This window comes from Micromys minutus (assembly GCF_963924665.1).
Source record: "Micromys minutus genome assembly, chromosome: 27".
NCBI classification, from domain to species: Eukaryota; Metazoa; Chordata; class Mammalia; order Rodentia; family Muridae; genus Micromys; species Micromys minutus.
The window spans coordinates 6891014-6913517 of NC_137962.1; the positions used below are offsets into that span (position 1 = coordinate 6891014).

At 41.7% G+C, this 22504-nt stretch overlaps 1 protein-coding gene across 5 annotated transcripts in view; it reads right to left on the reverse strand.

Moving 5' to 3' along the window:
* Window positions 1–1614: 1614 nt before the first annotated feature.
* The window catches only part of CYRIB (CYFIP related Rac1 interactor B), a 93294-nt gene continuing 72404 nt past the window's right edge, over window positions 1615–22504 (reverse strand). For 3 of the 5 annotated variants that reach the window (XM_080939774.1, XM_080939775.1, XM_080939773.1), the window contains 7 exons: window positions 20723–20859; window positions 19319–19396; window positions 17319–17435; window positions 16370–16449; window positions 15306–15432; window positions 14093–14163; window positions 1615–1726 (listed from right to left, as the gene is read on the reverse strand). In XM_080939774.1, coding sequence (XP_080795900.1) covers window positions 1636–1726; window positions 14093–14163; window positions 15306–15432; window positions 16370–16449; window positions 17319–17435; window positions 19319–19396; window positions 20723–20859 — 701 coding nt within the window. In that variant the 3' untranslated portion in view covers window positions 1615–1635. Of the gene's footprint in view, window positions 1727–7766; window positions 10246–14092; window positions 14164–15305; window positions 15433–16369; window positions 16450–17318; window positions 17436–19318; window positions 19397–20722; window positions 20860–22504 lie in introns of those variants that run through there. The other 2 variants (XM_080939777.1, XM_080939776.1) reach the window with 1 other exon arrangement.

Consider the following 22504-nt stretch of genomic DNA (forward strand, 5'->3'; position numbering starts at 1 on the left):
CTGCTGATATTGTCACGGGGTCCAAGCTAGATCCAATACAACACTAGGTCAATGCAGAAAAGGTTATTGTAATAAAGCCACTACTGATGGATCAGGGACGCAGAACAGACTCATGCGCTGAAATGCAACCAGGAGCCAGGATGCTATAGAGCTTTTAGGCTTGAAAATCATCACTATCTGTGTCAAGTTACAGTTACACTTTCCAACAATCAGGGGTAGGGGACTCTCTTAGAAACTATTTATCCTGTTACCACTGTGGCATAGTAACTTCCCTCCCTTCCATGCCTCAGCTTGTCAACCAGGATGCTAGTTACCCAGCACACGTCTCCTTCTGCCAACTAGACGTCAGTTACCCAGGAAGGTCTGGGCACTTAAACTTTACTTGACTCCTATTCAAAGTGGAAGTTTTATTCAAAATGACTTCAGTTTGGTTCCTTCTTGCAATATCTTAGTGCATGAGATACTGAATGTCAGAAGACTGGGTTCTAGGATAAGGCAGCCAGCCTGCTCAGATTGCTGAAAGTAGGGTTTTTCTAGGACACAGCACTTCCTGCGATGACCCAGAATCCCAGGAACACCAAGACCTCCAGTTCTTTGCTGGCAAATGAGGGGAAACGAAGAAGTAATGTTGACCCAAAAGAAGAACATTTTCCTGTTACACAAAAGTCCAGACAGGAGCCAAAAAGCCCCAGTGGTAGCCACAGTGTTCAGGGGTCTGGTCTTTCTGTTCTTCCAGTCTGTCACTTCAGGTAACATCATGGCTATGGTACCCACAGTTACCATGTACACCCCACACAACAGACAGGGAAGAGGGAGCACACCCCCCAAACTTATAGACACAACTGTGTGTGTGTGCTGTTAGTTGGAACTTGGCTATGTGTCCACTTCTGGCTGATTCTGTAGTCTTATCACTGGTGCTTTTAGTGGCTCCCTCCTGAGGGAGTGGGCAGAAGTAGGCAGAAAAACGTGAAGGCCTAGCTTCAGGGCCAACTTCCTCCCATGCCTTCACTTCTTTAAGCCTTGGCTGCTATGTGGAAAATGGGTGAAAGGGTCTTCATGGCCATTGGGATAGTCCAGCCCCAATACCTGCACCTCAGCATTTTCCAAGTGAGTGTCCACAAATGAGTGTGACACAGGTAATAGAACAGGGCGTGTTAGTGCCTCTGCTATGTGAGTTCTTAGAACTTGACCAAGCCAGGTGCACTCTTTGAGTTCTGAATGCCTTAGGTTGTATTCTAGAAACACCTTTTATGCAAGCATAGTTTGTGTTCTTGCTACACATGGGGGTCTGTCTGGCCTCACCTTCGCCTACCTGTGAAGCCAGCCCTCCAAGAATCTTAAGACCCAAACCCTATTCCTGAAGCTTCTGGACGCTGGAGGCCTGCTGTCCTTTTCTCCCTGCCTCCCTCACAGGTCCAGGGACAGAGCCACGTGGACACAGAGAAGATGGTGAGTATCTCACAGGGCAGCACTCTGGCCTACAGGGTTCTACAGCTAGTGGGAGAAGACAGTTGGGGTAAGCTCCCCACCAGCCACCCCCTACCAGCAGACATGTCAGCAAGCAGCAAGAAGCTGAAAGAAGGAAAGAAGGTCCTACCTCCCTCTTCCCACTGGCTGAGCCGCTTGCCGGTCAGGTCATCTAAAAAGACCCGACTTTAAAAGAACGCTGCTGAGGTCATGCCGGGGACCTAGCTTGTCCCTGCCTGCTCTGCAGAAGGGCCAAATTCTGCAAAAGAAAGGGCCCTTGTTACCCCACTGGAACAGTCTCTCTGCATATGTGTAGTCAGAAAATGAGCAGAGAAGTGGTGGACCTTGCTGCCCCACCCATGTCTGGAAACTGCCTGGGTGGCACCAGCTCTCGGCACTCACCCTGGCCACCGGATCTCTTGGTGTGGCCTTGAGTGGGAGAAGGTGGCAGAGGAGATAGCTTCTTTGTCTCCATGGGAGGAAAAGCATGAGTTCAGGAGCCGGCCATGTCCCTGCAGCACTCTCTGTAGCAGGGGTTGGGCTGCTTTAGGATGCCCCGTAGGGTAACCCTGCAGAATCCCAACCCAGTCCCACCCCTGCTGTCTAGCACACGGGAGACACAGCCCCCCTGACCAGATGTCCTTTCTTCTTTGTATTGTCCCTGCTTGGCCACATGCAGCTGTCCTTTACTTCCCTGAAAGAAAGCTCTACAGGAACACCAGGGTAGGTGAGTGACTGCCAGGGTTGGTGACCGCCCTGACATGGTTCTATGATCCCCAGATGCTATGTGGTGTTCCTAGGTCATTGTGGAGGACTCCACCTGAAAAAGTAAAGTGAGCCAGGGGGAAGGGAAAATAGGAAGGCAATGAAGTGGCAGGTGGGAAGGCTGGCTGAGATTTGTGGTTGCCTGGATTGGACAAGACGCCCTGCAGATGTCTGGTAAAGGTGCAGAGGAAGGAATGAGGTGAGTATATACGGCACGGTTCATGTGGGAGAGCTGCACATGGTCACTCCTGTGTCACTGGATTTCTGGAGACGCTGGGAACACAAAGGACCCCTGCAAAAGTGCCTGGCATAAAACTAAGTGGCTGTCCATCTGGTCTCTACAGGTCTAGCCTTCAGCCAGGAATCAGGAGAGGAGTCTAACTTCCACAGCCTGTGGGACCAAGCAGATAGCCAGTTGTAGGACCTGGTCACACTGTCCTCAGAGCGACGGGCCACATTGCTAGGTGCCCTACAGGAGCTACTACGAGTAGTACTGTGGTAGCTGGGGGACACGGTGATGACCTACTTGCCAGACAGAGGGAGGGCCAAGTAGGCAGGAACAGAGCATGGTGGCATGTTCACAGCAGACAAGGCTTCACTGAGGCTCCCACACTTCTGGGAATGTAAGGCAGGCTCTGTACGGACTGCCATGCCTTAGGGTCTGCTACTGTATCAGACCCTGAGGTCCAGACCCCTGTCACCCCGCCCAGTTAGAAAAAAGCTGGTTCAGCCAAGCTCAGCCCAAATTCAGGCTCTTTGCATACTAGTGGGTTTCCAGAGGCGGGGGCGACTCCTTGAATGGTCAGGGACCTGTTCTTATACCCTTTCCCTGCAGCTGGAACAGGTTCTGGACACGGGGCTGCTGGCACAGCTGGAGGGCCCTGGAGGCTGTGTCTTAAGCATCCTCCAAGACTCTACAAGCACCTTGTCATGCTAAAAGGGCAGGGATATCCTTTATATACTTGGAGCCCTAGCAGGTAAGAGTGAGGGTCGGTGGTTGAAGGCAGACTCTGAAGGGTGAACAGGAAGGAGGACCCCAGGCTGAAGCTTGGGCTGCTAGTGTGGTGTCTTGGGTCTGCATTAATGGCAGTCTGAGCAGTCTCGATCAAGTCTCAAGACCACTCTCAGTGGGACAGCTTATACATGTGAAAACCCTGTCTGACATTTGTTGTCAGCTCCACGGACACTGTCCAGGGGGATGTAGTTTCTACCTTTTAGAATCTTGGTGAAAGATAGCTCAGGTTCCAGAACTAAGTTTCTCCTCAGCAAGGGACCCCTGAGGTGCAGTCCTCCCTCCAGAGTCCACAGAAAACACAATAGAGCTACCTGGGACCTCTACTTGGTAATCCCCCTCCTTATGTCTCTCAGCACTGAGTGAACCCCAGCATTGCCTGTTGGCCCAGTCCATAGAGAGACAAATCCTATCTGAGGAACTGGAGCTGGTGAGAACCACAAGGGGGTACTGGAGTGTAGGGGGTTCAGGGAGATGTGGAACAGATGGAGCAGCTTTGTAGAAGGATCTGATCGTCATTCCTACAACTCATTCATGCAGCCCCTACTCCAGAGAGCAGGCTCTGGGTCTGGCCTTGCAGCCTGCAGCTCTGAGCAGCCTCTTACTGAGGATCCCACTTTGTCCTGCATCCTGAAGTACCTTACACGCCCATTTCACTCATGTTCTCTGCCAAGCCCGAGACTGTGAAGGGTGAGAGGATGTCCCATCCACCCAACTCCTCCATCGATGGTGGGCAATACTGGAAATAAGATCATATATCCACAGGTGTCATGGTGGGCAGCCAGGCAGAACAGCAAAGGCTGGAAGGCCCTGGGGAGTGCAAGGGATGCTTCATTACAGCCAGCATCAGTCAAAGGATGTGCACAGGAGTAGAAATGGCGTTGTACAACACCCAGGATTAAGGGAAGGATGCATAAGCACAAATCCCCAAACCACAACTTGGTTGTAGACAGGAAGCAGAGGCTCCTGACTGCTGCTTGAGGGTAGATGCCACCACCCAAGGCCTAGGTGGTCCCTGCTATCCTTCTGAGTAGTTTCTTGCAGGTAGCAAGCATCTTGGAGCACAACTGTAATCGGATGGAGGAAACCACCTCTCCTCTCCCAACAGGAGTACTCTGTGCTCTGAAGAGTGAGGATGTGGTCCTCATCCTAAGCCTGGTGCAGGGCTGTGGGCTGGGGCTGGAGAAGTCTGGGTGCCAGCTCACCTGGGACCCTACAGTGGTGCCTCAGCTTTCTGCACTGTATGGATGCCTCAGGGCTGCAGCTATCTGCTGACCGAAGTCTTTGGCTTTCTAGGACAGTGCCTGAAGAGGCCTGGCAGCCTAGGATGTCACTGACCCTCTCTAGTCAGCTGATGACAGAATTTCACTGGTATCCCGTCAGGACTTTTCTGAGCAGTGCAGGCTGGCTGCAGAAGTTTGGCTGTTATCTTAGGCAGCACAGTCCCATCTATACTCAGGTAAAACCTGCCATTGTAAAAGGAGATTCGTGGTAATTCATCAGCACAAGAACTTTGTAAACTCTGACATGCTTACAAGAGTGTTGTTATTGTATGGTGCAAGGTGTTTGAGGCCACACAGAGAAGTAGCTCTTCAGGGTAACACAGGACTTGGACAAGCTGTCCTGCCTTGCATTTTCTATGTTGGCCTCTTTTGATCCACCTTTAACATAATGGGACAAGCTACTCAGGTTCCAGTCAACTGCACCGAAGACTATACAGTGTCAGAGCATGGGACAGTCAGGAGAGAAGTCAAGAAAAAATGAGTTGTGTCCTTCCCTGGTAGACCAGGCTCTTCTCAGTCTCCCTTGTTAATTATGCAATACCTGAGTCACTCTCAGCTTCTCTCTACAAGATTCTTCTGTGACAGACCGTTTTCTGGTAAAACCTACATTCTCCAAGGGTGCCCTCCACTGTGTGTGTGTGTGTCTAGAACCTGCACTATGGTTCATCCCCTATCTGGGCTACCCAGCTGTCTTCCTGCAAACCTCTTGCTTACTCCACAGGCCCTCTCATGCCCCTATGAGTTGTCCCTGCTCAACCTAGTAACTTCTTCAACCTATTTCTCATTTCTACCCATCCTCACAGGTACCCAGGCCAAGTTTATTCTCCATTTTGGCCCTCACTGCCCCGATATTCAAATCCCATTCCAATCTTGGTTGCTTCTCACACAGATTGCCAACAAACTCACCATCAGTTTTTGCCTCAATGATACCAACTGCTTAACTGGCTCCTGCTTCTGTTTCCCATCTCTTGGGATAGCTGGAATGAAGCCTTTCAAATAGACCATATCATTTCTTTCCTGATGCCTTAGAGGCACAGCCTGTTTCAAATGGCCTTAAAGGCTCTCTGTTCTGCTCCATTCCTCTTGGCTGCACCTCCCTTCTTCCCCTCAGCTTCAGACCTACTGGCCTGTTCTCAGCTGTTGGCTGCCTTCCCCAGGATCCTTCTCCACAGAAGGCTGCCATCTCTCCTTCCTGTCTTGGCTCACAAGATAACTTTTTAATGAGCCCTAAGTTGCAAACTGCCTTTTCAATTGTCTTGAGCTTTCCCACAGCCTTTGGCATCTTCCATGGTACCATACACTCTAGTGTGCTAATGTCAAAGCACTGGGAATATAGCAGTACCTGACCAATTCTTAGGAATGGAGAAACTGACCACCCAGAAAAATCAGGGACTGAGCAAGCCTCACATGATCACTTCCTTAACTGTGCTGGATAATAGATTCCAGAAGACGGTGATAGGAAGAAACAGCATCCTAAGAGATGAATAGCCCCTGGGTCTGCACCTATCAAGCAAACTCATCAAACAGCTCTGCTTCCTTAGCAGGAATGGACCACAGGGTAGGCTTATCTCAGATCAGAAACAGCTTATTTAAAGCCCTCATTATCCTCAATAGCAGAGGCCCTGGGTTCAGTACTCAACACGCACTTCCAACCATTTGTAACCCCAATTACAAGGGAGCTGATGCCCTCTTCTGGCTTGAGTATCAGTGTACATGGTACACTTAATGCAGGCAAAATACTTATACACATAATTATTTTTTTAAAGCGTTGAGTCAGACTGGAAAGAATTTGCATACTTAAAATGCCTAACATGCCAAAAAGCGAACTCACCACTTCTTTGGACTCAGGTGTAAACACCTGTACCTTGGTGTGTGCCTCGAGGCTCTGTACCAGAAACACTATCTCTATAGTAACATCACAGCAGCACCAACTCTCAAGATGCTCATGAACACCACTCTACTTAATAGTCAAGGAAATGACACCCTCAGTGGCATTAAAGTGGCTCAAGGGATATACAAGCAGCCCAGGCCCACTTGACTTACAAAAGCTATACTATTTTCACTATGGACTTCTCAGAAAACCCTTATACACGCAGGAAACTCATCTTTGTCATCCTAGGACACAGATTATGGCAATGGAAGGGTACACCTTACCTAAAGATGGTTACCCTGCTCCACGAAGCAGCATGTCACTCACTGAAGCGTGCCACTTAAAAGGCTGCAGGAACTGGGAGAGTGAAGGAGTACTTGCTTAGCATGCAAAAGACCCTGGGTTCCACCTCACAAACACCGCAAAATGCTTCAGTGTTTTTGAGGTAGTCCTGCACGGGGCTACCTTGGGTCACAGGGTTCTGAATCTACAGGTCTTTACTGTCATCTGTGCTTATACAATCAGTTGAAGGGCTATTCCTTTCAGAATCTCTGGTGTGCCAGTTACTAAAATCTCAAATAAAACCAGAATGTCATTTCAAACTTGGAAAAGTACTTCAACTCAGAAACTTAAGGTCTGAGCACACAGATGCTAATCATGTTAATAAGTCTAAAATACTTTGCAGCCATCTTGGTGGCCCAGAAAGTTAATCTAAATCTTTGTAAAGTAAGGATACGGAAGTTGAAAGCACCATGAGTCCACGCCAAGGGATTGAAGGATGAAGACACTCCCGCGTGTGCTTTGGTAAAAGGTATGCCAGCTTACTCCACTGTTTCTAACCAGGAGCAAATGGTCTAAAAATAGGCTGGAATATATGCTGATAGAAGCATCCTTTAAGAAAACCATAGGGGCAAAAGGAGGCAAGCTTCAGAGTAGTATCTGCCCCTAGCAGTGGACAAGGAGACCCTTTGCTGGGGCTTGTGCTATGTCCAGCCACAGAATCATTCACTCTGAACACAGCTTTGTAAGCAGAGGAAAAAAAAAAAAAAAAAAAAAAAAGGCAGAACATGCCAACATGCCCCTTGGATCTTGTGATTGGAAAGTATCAGATCTGAGGTTGAGCCCATTCCCCAGAAGCAGCTCCTCCAACAAAGCAGCAGTGTGTCCCTATGATCCCAGGCTGTCAAATAAACCTGCTCTTCTCTCAAGGAAAAGGACCAGTGAATTCTGTGCAGGGCCAGTACATACTTTAAGCCTCTGATACAATCTTTGTCGTACTTCAATGTTACAATGAACAAATGGCCATATATAATATATATACAAATGAGGAGGCTATGTTCAATAAAATTTTATTTATGAACACTGCAGTTTGAATTTCATAGACTTTTCTCATGCTACAAAATATTTTTCAACTTTTAGAAAAACATGTTATCTTCTATTCCCCCCACGTTTTAAAAATCATTCTTAATTCACAGGTTGTGTAGGTACAGAGGAGGTGAGTTGGCCCACCGACCGGGCTGCTGACCCCTAGGCTAGAGTTAACGATTTTGTTTGCCCACCTAATCTTCATCATGCAGAGTGTGCACCATGGTACCTGAAAGGCCACAGCAGGATCACTACATCTGTGTCATTTATCAGTATCACTCACTCACTCAATTCCGCACTTGGCAGCTCTCCGTATTTAGGTACTATGCAAGATCTTTGCTGGGGGACACTGAAGAAATATGACATGGCTCTTCTCTCAAGTTCTCAGTCTCTGCAGCATCTAGACACTGTAACTTCTCATAAGTATCCGAGAAGATATAAGAGTGTAGTGATGTATCAGGCTGTTTTGTGAGACAGTTGTATACAATGCTTAGGTTGAATGTAACAAATTTACCACAAACTAGGTGGCTTAGAATAGAAACTTATTTTTTTCATCATAATAGAAGTCTGAAATAAAAACAGCAACAGGGTGGGTTCCTTCCAGAGGCTCTGATGTAAAGTATTCCATGACCCTCTTCTAGCTTTTGTGGTCCAGGAAATTTCAAGACATGTGTTTACCTTTGCCTCTATGCTCCCAGGACCTTCAGTGTCTGTTTCCCCTTCTTTTCTCTTAAAAGGACTTGTCAGTGTAGTTAGGGCCCACTCTAATCCAGGACGATGTCATCCAAAGGTCCTTACATTCACCCAAAAATGTCCTTCGAAATGAGGCCATATGTACAGGTTCCAGACAGACATCACCTTTTGTGGAGTGCACTGTTAAGCCTATTGTAATACTGTTAGAAGACTCCTAAAAGACATGGTCAATGTCATGTAAATGGTTTTTGGAGGAAGTAAAAGAAGCTGACTTTTGAAAGATGAAAGCTGGTGTTGGTCAGACAGACATGAAGCAGAGAAGACCAGGTTCAGGTTGTAGCCAGATCAGTTATGAAGCAACACTACATGGAACAATCTGCAAACAGCAAGTCGTTAAGCTTGGCTGGAGAACAAGGTATGAAATGGGACATGAGTAAGCAGGCCAGAGAAGTCAACAGGAACTTTATCACCAAGTGCTGTGTGCACCACAATCTGGCGCTCTGATGGAGAAGGTCCAGAGGGCAGCTTGAGATCATCTTCCATGTCATTAAACCACAGACAAGGCTGAATGAGACAACTTTCAAGCAGCTTCTCTCAACCAAAATAAATTTCACTGACTCGGGCTTTATCTTAGGTTGACACACACGGTCACTTCCTAGCACTAGTGAGATCACAGTCTCTCACTTACTCCCTCTGGACGTAGGCTTATTGCTCACTGTCCTCCAGCGTCAAGGGCTCCTCTTGCTTTTGAGAGTCCCTGTGCTTCTTGAAGCCGCCCTTCTACTCCTGAAACTGGGAGCTGAGAAAGCACGGTTTTCCTTCTATGACTGCGCTCACAGAGGTTAAATCAGAACACAAGTCAGGTTAGTGACACAATCACTGGTCATCTTATACACAACAGTTTTAAAAGCAGTTCAACTTATGTACATAGACAAAGATAAACAACTGAAAAGGACATACTATTGCCTAAGAGAGAAAAAATTATGTAATGTGTATATGCATTCCACAGAAATATATACAGGGGAAACTTCCAGAAACCTCAGTAAACCAAGCCACACTTAGAAAAAGGAAAGCTGATTTTTATTTTATCAACAGCCATTCTTAAACATGAACATGCATACGTAATAATCTACGCACACATCACAGTTTTTTTAACGTTAGTTAATAAAGGTTAAACACACAACATACAATCTTACAAAAAAAGTCAAAATGCAAACTTAAACCTTTAAACAGAAGTCTTACTAATTTAAAAAAAGTTTGTGTTGGGTACCATTTGTACAACACAGTTAATTTAAACATTTTCATTTTGGCTGCACATGAAAAAGCGGCAGTAGAAAATAAATTTATGAGGGTTTTAAATAGCAGAATAGGCAGTTTTGCCATGCAGGAGAAGCATTATTAAATATTAGTTTTCAAAAAAAATCCACATTTAAAAATATTTAGTTCAAGTCACAGAACTTTTCTCAGTAGAGACTTCAATGCAATGCGTAATTAGCTGCCTTAGATGGCCTGTTTTGAAAGGACAAAATCCCTTTCAAAGTATAACTTTACTGATTTTGGCACAGAAAAGAAGTCTTAAGAACAAGATCATGATTAAAAAAGTGGGAAGAGGAACAGAGGAAAGAAACCAAAGCAAGAATAAGATTTAATGGCATTCACTAAGACTGCATCAGTCACTGAAGAACACTGTGTGCTCCATCTGCAGCAGGGGCTTGCTCCTCAGCTCTTACTGCAGCATGGACCTAATTTGCTTGGAGGTAGTCTCATCATTCAAATGTTTAGTTGTGTACCTATACAAAATAGAGTGAACAATGTTAGGAAGTGAAAAGTCTGTATGGGTCGTGGAATATGCCAGGATGAGTAGCTGGTCAATCAGGATGGCAGTTTTAATCCTGATCAGGCTCATACTACTTCTCTCCTGCATCCAACCGGAGCAGCCAGGGGCTGTTTGCCTGGTTATAAGCACCTCTTTGAAATGATTAGCCAAAAGTCTGAAACAATTAGCGACCTCTCATTGATAAGACAATAACAGATTTATCCTACATGTTGGCAAATTATGGCTCCTGACCCAAATACAGACTATTTTTGCACAGCATGTGAATTAAGTACATACACTCTTTTTTAGATTTTTAGATCACTAAGAGAGAAAGAGAAAACAATAGGCAATATTCAGTTTTAGCATATAAAATTCAAAATTTAATGTTCACATAATAGTAGTATTGGAAGGGGAAGAGTGGGGAGTGGAATAACCACTGGATGCATGTCTAAAATTCACAAAGAATAAAAATCATATTTTAAAAGGATGCATTGGAAAATACTAAGTTGGTTCAGGAATTATCTGAGGTTTCCTTCTTGGCATAATGGAAGACTTTATGTTGCTATTCTAGAAAACATCCTTCAAACTCTAAGATTTTACTCACATCCCTTACAGCTTCACTCTGTGTTATATAAAAATAGTACCCTACAATACTTACATTTTCTAAGTACCATATTTCCCGGTAGGTGCATTTTTAATAAGTGTGTAAGTCCAAACTTGAATGCAACAAGATGATATATTCAATTTTAAAATTAAACACTGACTCTTTAAATAATACAACACCTACCCAACAGGAGAAGGACAACTGGGAGCTATCTTTAGAGAAGGCCTGAGAGCAAAGTGTAAGAAAGGTTAACTAGAACTAGCTCAGGGGTAGGGCTCTGGAAGTCAAGAACAATGAAAGGAGTGACAGGATGCTGAGTAAGAGCTGGGGAACCTACAGGACTTTCAGGTGAGGAGCTGCTACTAAGGAGTAAGAGATTCCTAAAATTGGACCTGGTCAGCAATAGACAGAGGTTTGCAATGCCTGGATGTGGAATGTATTCAGAAGATAATTCAAATAGGTTGATTTAGCCGATAAACATTTTACACAACTTTCAAACACTAGATCATTTTAAATAGATAGACAATATATATTAAAGAAATTTAAACAACAGTTCAGTTCATTCTGAATAAGTTTTAAGAGTAAAGATTCTATCTTTAATCTTTGTAATGAAGAGACAGATATGTTTATCACACACCTAGCATGAACTGTTTCTCAGCAGTCACTTCCAAACTGTTCTCACTGAAGAGATACTGTAGTGTCAGGTACATAATGAGTGTCCAGTAAATAACTGGAGGGAAGTTAGGTGTGACACTGGAAAGGAAGTCTATAGAAGGGTGGTTCCTTCCTTATGCTGTGACCCTTTCATACAATTCCTCATGTTGTGGTGACCCCCAACCTTATTGCTATATCATTTTCACTGCTACATCATAACTGTAATTTTGCTATTGTTATATAAATCATAAGTAGTTTTGTGAATGAGAGGTTTGCCAAAGAGATCACAACTCACAGGTTGAGAATCACTGCCAAAGAGGAATACTTAATGAAATGGTAGTGATGGGGAAACTGTTCTGTTTCATTTAGATTGACAAAGCATATATGGCCAAATATTACCCTATTCAGTTTCAGGAAATAGATGTCACCCATTTCTATGGCTTCTTTCCCCTTTCCTTTACTGAGTAACTAAGGAATGTAGACAGTTAAGTCTCTACCGCAGAGCAGCCAGCAATGCTTATACTCCCTGACTGTCTTTGTGGAATGTGGTCATGCTCCAGGCAGTTCTGGCATTCCTACCATGGAAGACCATGCCAGAGTTGCTGCACCACCACTCAGCAAAGGCAACAACCACACTGACTTTGAATGAGCAAAGCACACACAGTGGGTTTACTATCCTTTGTGCACAAAACCCAAGTCCCCTTTCGAGTGCACGTGACTTCTCTACAGGAAAACAATTTCTACCTTTATGTGAAGTTCAGCAAAGAAGCAAGTACTGGAGCACTACACTCAGACTCACAACTCCTTCTCCCTCTCATGAGTAAAGAGAGTTTGTCCCAGATATCTATTAAAAAATATTAGTGAATCATTGCTTCCCCTTTTTATCATACTAAAAGTAGAAGGTACTGCATAAACAATTCAAGACATATATACAAATATAATTCCATTCAAATATCTTTTGGTCATTAATTTTGCAAGAAGTTTGTTTGGTTTTGGTTGTTATGAGAAAGCTGTACTAGGCTCTGATGTCTTAGCTTTAGCAGTGTTTTAAGAAGTACTAGCCATGAAATGAGAGTGCCTGAGTCTCTACTCAGATCCAAGGAAAGAGACTCCAGAGGCAGTGATCTGGAACTCCATAAAGCACAACCACTAGCATCACAAAACCCAGATAAAAAAGAGCCAAACACAGAATATGCGTACTATCAACAATGAGGTTCAAGAGCTTTCCTTACAACTTAATAAAATTAACAGATACTTCTGCTTTTTTTCAGCACTGTCTCCAGTGGAAACACTTTACTTCAGTCCCGCACTCGACACTACTGCCCCCACTTGGCTCTAACACTGAAAAAGAGACTGAACTAACCCCACACATCAGTTCTAAAGGCAGCACTGTACTGCAGGAGTCCTCAACAACTCTTGTAGCATGCTTCCTTTAAAGTAACATAAGAAATACTAAAACCCTTCAGAACCTCCTTTACCATGAAGTTGTTTTGGGTTTTTGAGATAGGCTTTCACAAAGTAAACTCGGCTGGCCTTTGGGTTTAAAAGGTACCGCCACACAAGGCTATTTATTCCTAATTTTTAGCAATATATTTCATAATAGATTTTCTGACACACTGAAACACAGATATTATCCAGAAAGAATATAAAGAGGCTCATACATAGCTAAGTTTAAAATGTAGTTTGCAATGCAAAAGAAAGAAAAAAAAAATTCTTAGCATTGTGTGTGTGGCCTCCATACCCTGAGAGTACACAGATTTAATTAAACTAAGCTTTTGTCATGCCAATGTCCATCTATCGTAGATCTCCTTTATTCAGGCTGAAACTGCCCACACAGCACTTTCCAGAAGAGCTGGGTGAAACCTCCACTCAGCTGAAATGAATTAACATTTTGATTTATGATATAAATATTTTTATGTTAATATATTTTTTGCTTAAACCTCAAATAATAAAGTATAGAAAATTAGCTTCTAGGTTGTGAAATTCTTTTAAGTCGATTCTGTGCCAGTGTGTTATAAAGCATGACGGTATTCACTTAAAATGATGTCCTGCAGCACAGTAGAAGCTTCAGTAACTAAATCAACAATGAGTCTTCAAAACAAAGGTAATGCACACATGGGGCCACGAATACAGAAGTGTCACTTGGTTACTCAAGAGAAAAGGAACTACCATAGAACTCTGTATTGTTCAGTCATCAGGCAGCAAATTACAGAGCTATGATTTTCTATATGTGTAGGAAAAAAACACTAGGAAGCTACACACAGTCAGGTTACATGATTTTTCTTTCAATTTTCCCATGTTTGTGAATTAACATGCATTAAAGTTACAAGAAGCAATCCTGCTTCTAAAGGGCAAACAGTAGAGCAAAATTTTGAGCCAAGAAACAAAGCTGGTATTGTCATTTGTCTACACAAAGTCCTAATTATACAATATTATATTGCTGCTTTGAAGCAACATTACCAATAAGCAAAACCCCCGGCTTGAACATTCCTAAAGTGTCTCTTAAGTGCTATTTACACACTTAACAAACATTTTTCTGCCATCCTTAAGTATATATACACACCTGAGAGCATTAAGAAGACCTTCTACACTATTAGGAGGTTGGTCCTTAAGAACTTTGATACACCCTTTCATCTGAGGAGAAAAGATAAAAAGTAAAGAAAAGTAAATGTTTATATAACATTCATTTAAAAGAGGCAAAACTAAAACTGGAACCTTAACTACAGAACTAAAGCAAGCGCACACTAGAAATGCTAACTTATCATTCTTGGGTGTGGAGCTGGCAAATGTTACTCTTTTCAGTCTTTCAGTGAGGCAAAACTTTCTGGGAATGCAACCAGTCAAAATGAAATCCCATTCCCACTAATGAACTAAGCGAAGACATATGCTGGTAAAACTGACTGATGGGCAGGCAGTAGGCTCTTCTACAGGCTACTCAGAGGGACAAAAACTCAATGGAGATCTTATTTCAAGATCAGTCTAGTTGTCTGAAAAACACGGCAGCATAAATCTGAAAGAAGAGGTGTGGGTTCAGTCTCATACTCTACCACTGCCTAGGAATTGTATTACTTGATCTCCTAAAGAGAAGCTGCTGCAGTGAATGGAAAATTCTAGGACACGGGAACAAGGTAAAAATCCTGGGACATGGCTAACACACGAATAAGCTAATGCTAACTCGTTTTTCGTTATATAAGACAGATACACATGAAAGCTAGCAATCCATAATTGAGACCTAAAATGCTAAGAGCTTGAAGTAGTAATTATCAGATAATCCCCACCAAATACTGGTTAGAATGTTCAAGAGTAAACAGAGAAACAAGAAAAACCACTTCATTTCTAATAGAAACTATTTCATTTCCGGCAGATAATGAAAGTAGAAAGCAATAAACTATTATAAATAGGAAAAAGCAACAATAACAACAAAATAAAAAAATATAGGCTCTTTTACTTTCTTAAGGAAGCACCAATGCTGACTTTTAATATATGGAAATATACCTTATCTTTGGTTATTATGCAAAGGATATGAACTTTATATAATAATTATAGATACTAAAAAGAAATACCATTACCACTCACTATCAGTAACATCATTCAATCATCTAACATACCTACATACTAACCAGTAACCAGAAATACAGGACAGTGGAGAAAAATTACAGCCAAATCACAAACTGTGATCAGAATCCCTGAGTCCAGCCTGTTATTCTTTAAATAAAACCTTATTATTTCCATGTGTGAGAACAATTTGCGGTCACACAGAGCAACGGGAAACTTACATCAATTTTAGAAGTTTTGGCGAACGCTCCCACTGGATGGACGTGGTCATAGAGTATGATGACACCCACCATTACCCTCAAGCAGAATGACACTGTCTCTTCATTGGTAAATCTGCTTCTGTATTCCCTGGAAGGCAGATTTGGGTGGGTGAGGCATATCACAAACTCTATAATGAACTGACTATACTCACACTTGATGCTGACTACTTGGATCTCTGAAAAGAATGTCAACATTATCCCTTCTCTACAAGACCCTGAGGGAGAGGAAATGAACATGAAGTCTTACAACCCTCATATTGTGGTCCCCATATTTGTACCCACCAGGGTATTCTATTTTCTCTTCTACAATTCAGAGAAAGCAAAGATCATCCTGAAATACGAGTTTGGGAATGAATGCTTAGCATCATGAGAAAAGTCACTTGCTCAACGGAGCAAGCAGGTTTACTATTTATGTGTATCTACTATATTACAGGATCCGATTATACAGTCTCATTTAGTAAAAAGAAAACAAGACTCTGATCTACACAGAATACAATGTGGCAAAGTGTAGACCAGACTCAGAATGCTCACTGATCTAGCAGGAGGTGGGCGCCTGTCCTCCTGCCCCGAGTCCACCAGTAACACAGTGCATGGGAGAGCACTTTGGGGAACCAGTGATGCAAAAACAACAGGTCTTTAATAAGAACTCTCTCATCCATCACGCACCACAAATGCCTTCAGAGAATCAGGTCTGTGAGCAAACAAGGAGAAAACTAAAGTGTGAGAGAATGTGGCTAACAAAATATAAGTAAAGCCTTCTGAAAGGAATCTTCCCTGGAACCCTCAAAATCATGAAACTCCTGTTCTGATGGGGGAAAAATTGAAGTGCCCATAGTCCAACTCTATGTTTCAAAAATAAATAGAGTAAGCTGCCAAATTATTTTGACTTTGTTCATACATTCAACATTTGATGGTTAGGATAAGCTTCATTTCTTTCTCCATAAAGCCACGTTTGGGTTTGGATATGTTTTAGAATAGTCATTTTAGCAGTGCTGCTGAGGTGAAACCCTTCAGCTCGTACTCACGGTGTCTCCAGCATGACTCTGCATACACTTGCCATGGTGCTTAGGCAATCTGTGGTATTTTCTATTGGCAAATTTTTATTCTGTAAGTGGACAGAGAGAACAAAAGAAGTAATAAGTAAAAGTAAAAAATGTGATCCTTAAGAATAATTTAAAATTTTATAGAACCTCAGAAACCAGCTAATGATCTGGCTCTTATTTCTAATAATTTTCTAGGCAATGACTGATTCTAATCACTGTTTCACAATCGAGGGATAGAGCCATGTACAAAGACAGTCAGGAACTTGCTGCCTTTAAAAGAGGTTTCTGTTGGGTGAGCAAGAATAAGCACAACCTTTCAAATACAGGAGGTGAGGGGCTCAGCTATGAAGATTATCCTGAAGGGAAACTTTATTCATTTTATTACATCTTACTTAGAGTGTGTGGGTATTCTCTTGTGCCACAGTGGAGAACTTGGGTAGTCTGCTCTCCCCTACTTTATGGTCCTAGAAATCAGACTGAAATCATCAGACTTAATGGCAGGCCAGCTCTCCAGGCCGTGAAAGAAATTTAGTAGAACAAGAGTAGACATAAGAATAGGTAAAGAGGCAGCAGTTGGATCTGGGTGCGTAGCAGGAGCATGGGTTACGTTTTCCCAATCATCATATACTTCAGAGGATCCAGGAGAATGATTTGTGGACCAGATGACAGCAATGCAGAAAGGAACTTAAAATGATCATCCTTGAGATTTTTGCTTATTATTAGTGAGGAGAAAACAGGAAGAAGAGGACGGTTATAAAAGGCAATCAGAGCACACTTAGGTACTCAAAGTACCTGCAGAATAACTACAAAGCAAGTAGGCAGCTGTGCCCATGCAGATCTCATTTAGGGGTGCCGGTCTAAAGATAGGAATGGGAATCACATCTGCAGCGAGGGAAGAGCATCAATGCAGAGAGGGTCCCCAGCAACTCACCTCTGATACAAATTTTGTTGTTGCATCACTTAAAGTTTTCAGCATTGGGGTGGCCTCAGCATAAAACAAAGACATTCGATTTGCCAATTCATTATTTACTTCATTTTCTCCTTCTGCCTGTGTGGAAATTATTTGACATTAATTCACATATTATTAAACAAACTTAGTAAATACCTTTAAAATTAAGTTCAGACTTGTATTCAAATAGCACTCAACTACTCTTTAAAGAGACTGAAAATAACATTAAGCAACTGTTTAAAAAGAAAAACAATCTATTCAAACATAGCAAATGGTATTATGGAATTGTAATACGATGACAGGACATCTTACTACACAAGAGACTGTTCAAAGGGCTCTGGAAAACTAAAGAACACAAAGATCTACCCAGTACCATGATAAAATACAGGAAGGGAATCTCAGACTAGAAGAAAAATGAGGACTGTTAAAGACTTGGGCTTTTAGAAGTGATAATGTATATATAAATGAACAATGTATTTCTATCGGCAGAAGAAAATACATTTTTAAAATGACTTGAAAGAGCCGATTTTGACACATTCAGTGTAATAGCAGACAGCACCTAGTGTAAATTAATGTGAGACTGTAGAGAGCCTTAAATGCTACTTTACATTTAGCATTTTCCATACAAATTACTTGATTCTCCATTTAGAGTATTAAATGGAGTATCAAGTAAATGTTTAATAAAGAAAGGAAAACCAACCCATAATAGTAGGTAAATATCCCAAAAAGTCAGAAAAGAAGTTATGTCCTACAAATTAACTGAAAGAGAGAGGAAAATGGGTTCTGAGATAAACAAAAAAAAAAAAAAAAGGATGATGAGATACAAGGCAAGATGGGCAGGAACCCGAGTCTGAGTGATCTCACTGAGAACTTCTGACTTTGTAGATAACTATTATGAGTGTAAGGCAGTTTGAAGATCTCTCCAGAGTCCTTGGGCTCTTGTGTAGAGACAGAGATGGCAAAGAGGGCAAAAGACTGAGTGTTGTTTTTATTTACCAGGTGGAAATTTTAAAAAGAATCAACACAGATACTGTAATCAGTTTCACACTAGATGGTCTGTATAAACCCAAATTGGTGTTAAGAACAGAGACACCCTTTACCTCTAATCTGGTGCCCATTTTAAAACAATTTCATAGAGATTTTTCAGTATCAATAAATATATCAATAAATGCTGCCTTGGAACTTAAAAATTCTCCCTGACCCTTTATCACTACTTACACAGCTCTAGTACATCTACATTAAACTAATAACATGAGCATAAAGTTGTGCTGTGACTTCTCCTATTTTGACACCTAGTACCATAACATGGGTCCTCTAAACACAAAGAGTATCTTAATCCATCAAAGTAGAAGAAAAGTATTAAACACTTTGGGAGGATAGAAGAGATTCATAGCCATAAGGAACCAGGAAAGACGGTATGATGCCAAGGCACAGGCCCAGAAATGACTTTTTCTCATCAGTATGAGGCAAATGACCTCTAGCCACTTGGTAGTTAATTTTCTCATTCTGGGTCAATCTTTTTTAGGATTCACCACTGTAACCATAACCATTCATGCAAAATTTTCTGCTCAATTAAAATAAAAATACAAGGAGATTTAAAGTATCAATGATATAAAGGCAAAATACAATTTTATTGAAGTAGTTGTAGAAATTAAAGGCAGGAGAAAAAAATACGTGTTATATGGTTTGCAATAGTTTGAGCTCTCCTTTCACAGTATGGTTGCTGATAATTATGAACTTTAACTTCTGAATAAGCTGGAGGGAGAGGCTAGTGAATTTCAGTGAGTTCCAGGAGAGCCTGGTCTACATAGTAAGTTCCAGGACAGTCACTGCTATGTAAAGACCTTGTCTCAAAAAAACAAAGCAAACAAACATACAACTTATCTAATGAGTGGGAGGGGAGGGGAGATGAATGAACAAAGAGAAGAATAAAATCAAGTTATTCTTACCACCACTAAACCTAATTCATAGCAAAAGCTTACCGGGACGTTATTAATTCTCATACGACTCAATGTTCTTCTATAGTAGCTGAAGTCATTTTGTATGGCAGGATTTGTCATCTAAAGAGGGAGAACATGTATGAAAGAATACTATAATGTATGAAAGATACCTGCTATATATCAAATGCTAATGTAAGCCAGGTGAAGATCTAATTTAGTTGAACTAGTAACCTAACACTCTCATGTAACTTTAACAACTGCCTGGTACACTCACACAAGCCTGTAGTACTTTTGAACTATTCAGTGCATTTTTTTACCTTGGAGGTAAGGTCTCACTATGTATTGAACGCTGACCTTGAATTTACAGAGACCTTTGGGCATGTGCCTTCCACTCGTGCTGGGACTAAAGGTGTGTACTATCACACATGGCTGCATTCATGCTAACTGTAAAACTATAGACTGGTTTCCAATTATGAGCATTATGTATTCCTCCTTTTCAATAACTTTAGGTAATACTTAAGAGCTTGATTATTGGAATATTGATATTATAAAACCAAACCAAAAAAAAAAAAAAAAAAAAAAAACAGATGTAAGAGTACTTGTTTTGAATAAAAGTGTATATATATATATATATAGTATACAGGATATTTACATACAAATATGCATGTACTTTATATTTTTGCATTTTTGTGCCCAATGTATTCATTGTAATTAACAGTTGTCTATAATACTATAAAAAGTAAAACAGTTAGAAACATAACTCTTACATTTTCTAGAAAAGTATTCAAGATCCTGAAAACTCAAGTCTCAAAATTTGAACTCAGGACTTCAATTAAAAACAAAACAATGCAAGCTAGGTGGTGGAGTTGTTTGCCTTTAATTCTAGCACTCAGGTAGCAGAGGAAGGTGGAACTCTATGAGTTCAAGGACAACCTAGTCTACAGAGCAAGTTCTGGAACAGCCAAAGCTGTTTTAAGACAGAGAAACCCTGACTTGTGGAAGAAAAGGGTGTTCTGTTTTGTTTCTTTACTTGCCCCCATCTTGCAACATGAGATTTATAGGTATAAATATAATAAAAAGCTAGATGACATGATCAATGGGGAAAAAGAAAGTAAATGGTGGGGAAAGGAGAAAAAAGAAATGTCTTGTATAAAATAGTTGAAATAATTAGGAAGGAAGGAAGGAAGGAAGGAAGGAAGGAAGGAAGGAAGGAAGGAAGGAAGGAAGGAAGGAACTCAGGCTTACTTTCTGCTTACAAATTCCCTGGACTTCAGTGAACACTGACTCCTGTGAACTTGGCTGGCTGCCACTTTAAAAGAGCCACCATTTCAAATCTAGCTATCCAGTTGGATAGAAATCATTTAAATACAGGTTTTAAAAGGTTCCTTCCCACACTATTCAATGAAAAGACAAGATTTTCACGAGAAGTGTATCTGCAGACTCTACCTTGAGTTCATCAAACCGGAGTGTGAAGTGAAGAATCTCTGCAAACTGTTTAGCAAGAGCCTGCTCTCGCTCTAGATGCTGGGTGGGGGAGTATGGCGTACTAGTCAAGGCTCCCAGAAGGCCTCTTAGTGCTGCTTCTAATGAAACAAAAATGAAAAACTTGTCAGGGAGTTCAATTCCAACCACCATTCAGATGCACATTCTTTCCCTCAGTAAGCAAGACAAAGCTACACCTTACCACTGTCACTACTGCACACACCCAAACTACCTACTGTAATATTTTGTTTAATGAAAACTTTGAAAGAGCTAATTCTACCATAAATTCAAACTTGAAATGATGCGGAGCATAAATCTACACAGCAAGGGCACAAGGTAAACTGTCTTCTGTTTCCCTTGTATGGTAGCTCTAGCACCCTAAGCACCCAAAATGCTGAAATTAAGCCTGAAGCTTGATCAAATATAGGCAAATGCTATTTTTTTCTTAAACACGCTGCCAAACTTTCCATAGTTTTCTTCTGCTCTAAAGGCCCTCAAACTTTGTTTTCTAATGATACTAACATATGTATGAAATGAATACAGAGAAAAATTAATCCCTGCCCCCAAACTTAAAAAACCGTTCTCTCCTTGATCTTCTCATTCACTCTTACACCTTATGAGGCACACACAACCAGCCTTTCCACTGTGGGTGAGGTGGAGTTTTACCAGGGCAATTTAATTCTGACAGTACCCAGTTTACAGAGTTGTTGAGCTAGAACAAGAGGAGGAAACAATGAGATGACCAGAAGAGAGGAAACCCTTGTAAAAAGTTCTTTAGAGATAACTGTCAACACCAAAGCTTCAACTGTCATAAGAAAACTCAAAGGACATGACTTGGGGAGTTTGGAGGGTGGCAGACATAACACAGTCAGCACAGAGGAACACAATTATTGTGAATGCTTTTGCTTTTAAATCTTTAAATGTTTTTGAGCGACACAGCATGCTGGGGGTGTGACTCAGTTGAGACAATGCTTGCCTAGCAGTCTTGAGGCCCTTGGTTCAATCCCCAAGACCACATAAACCTGGTATGCTTGCCTTAGCAACCAGAAAGTCAAGAGAAATATCAAAAGTTCAAAATTACAGTGGGAAGTAGGGAGCAACCAACCCTATGGAGGGAAAGGCAGACAGATTTGTAAGTATAAGGCCAGCCTGGTGGTCTACATAATGAATTAGGGCCAGCTAGGACCACGCAGTAAAAACATGTCACCAAAAAAAAAAAAAAAAAGAAAAAAGAAAAAAGAAAAAAGAAAAAAGAAAAAAAAAGTGTGGGTGTGTCAAAGTCAGGAGATCGATCAGGAAATCTATAAGACCCTCATGGTGGGAGAAGGAAAAAAAAACAACTATTGTAATCTGACTTCCCCACCTGTTCTGTGACATAGACAAACATGCATGGTGCTCACTGAGGATACATTCTCTAGAAATAAAAATCACAGATGGTTTTGAGAGAACGCATGAGTACTAGGAATAAAATCCAGGTCCTCAGCAGGAGCAACAAGTACACTAAAGTACTTCAGACATAGTCAGCTCAAGATCAACTTAGGCTATCAGAGATCCTACCTCAGTCAAAAGCAAACAAACAGTTCACTACCTAAGAAGGAAATTAGCAGTCTGGTAGTGGTAGTGCATGCCTTTAATCAATCCCAGCACTTGGGAGTCAGAGGCAAACAGATCTCTCTCTTACTTCAAGGTCAGCTTGGTCTACAGAGTGAGTTTCAGAACAGCCAGGGCTACAAAGAGAAACCCTGC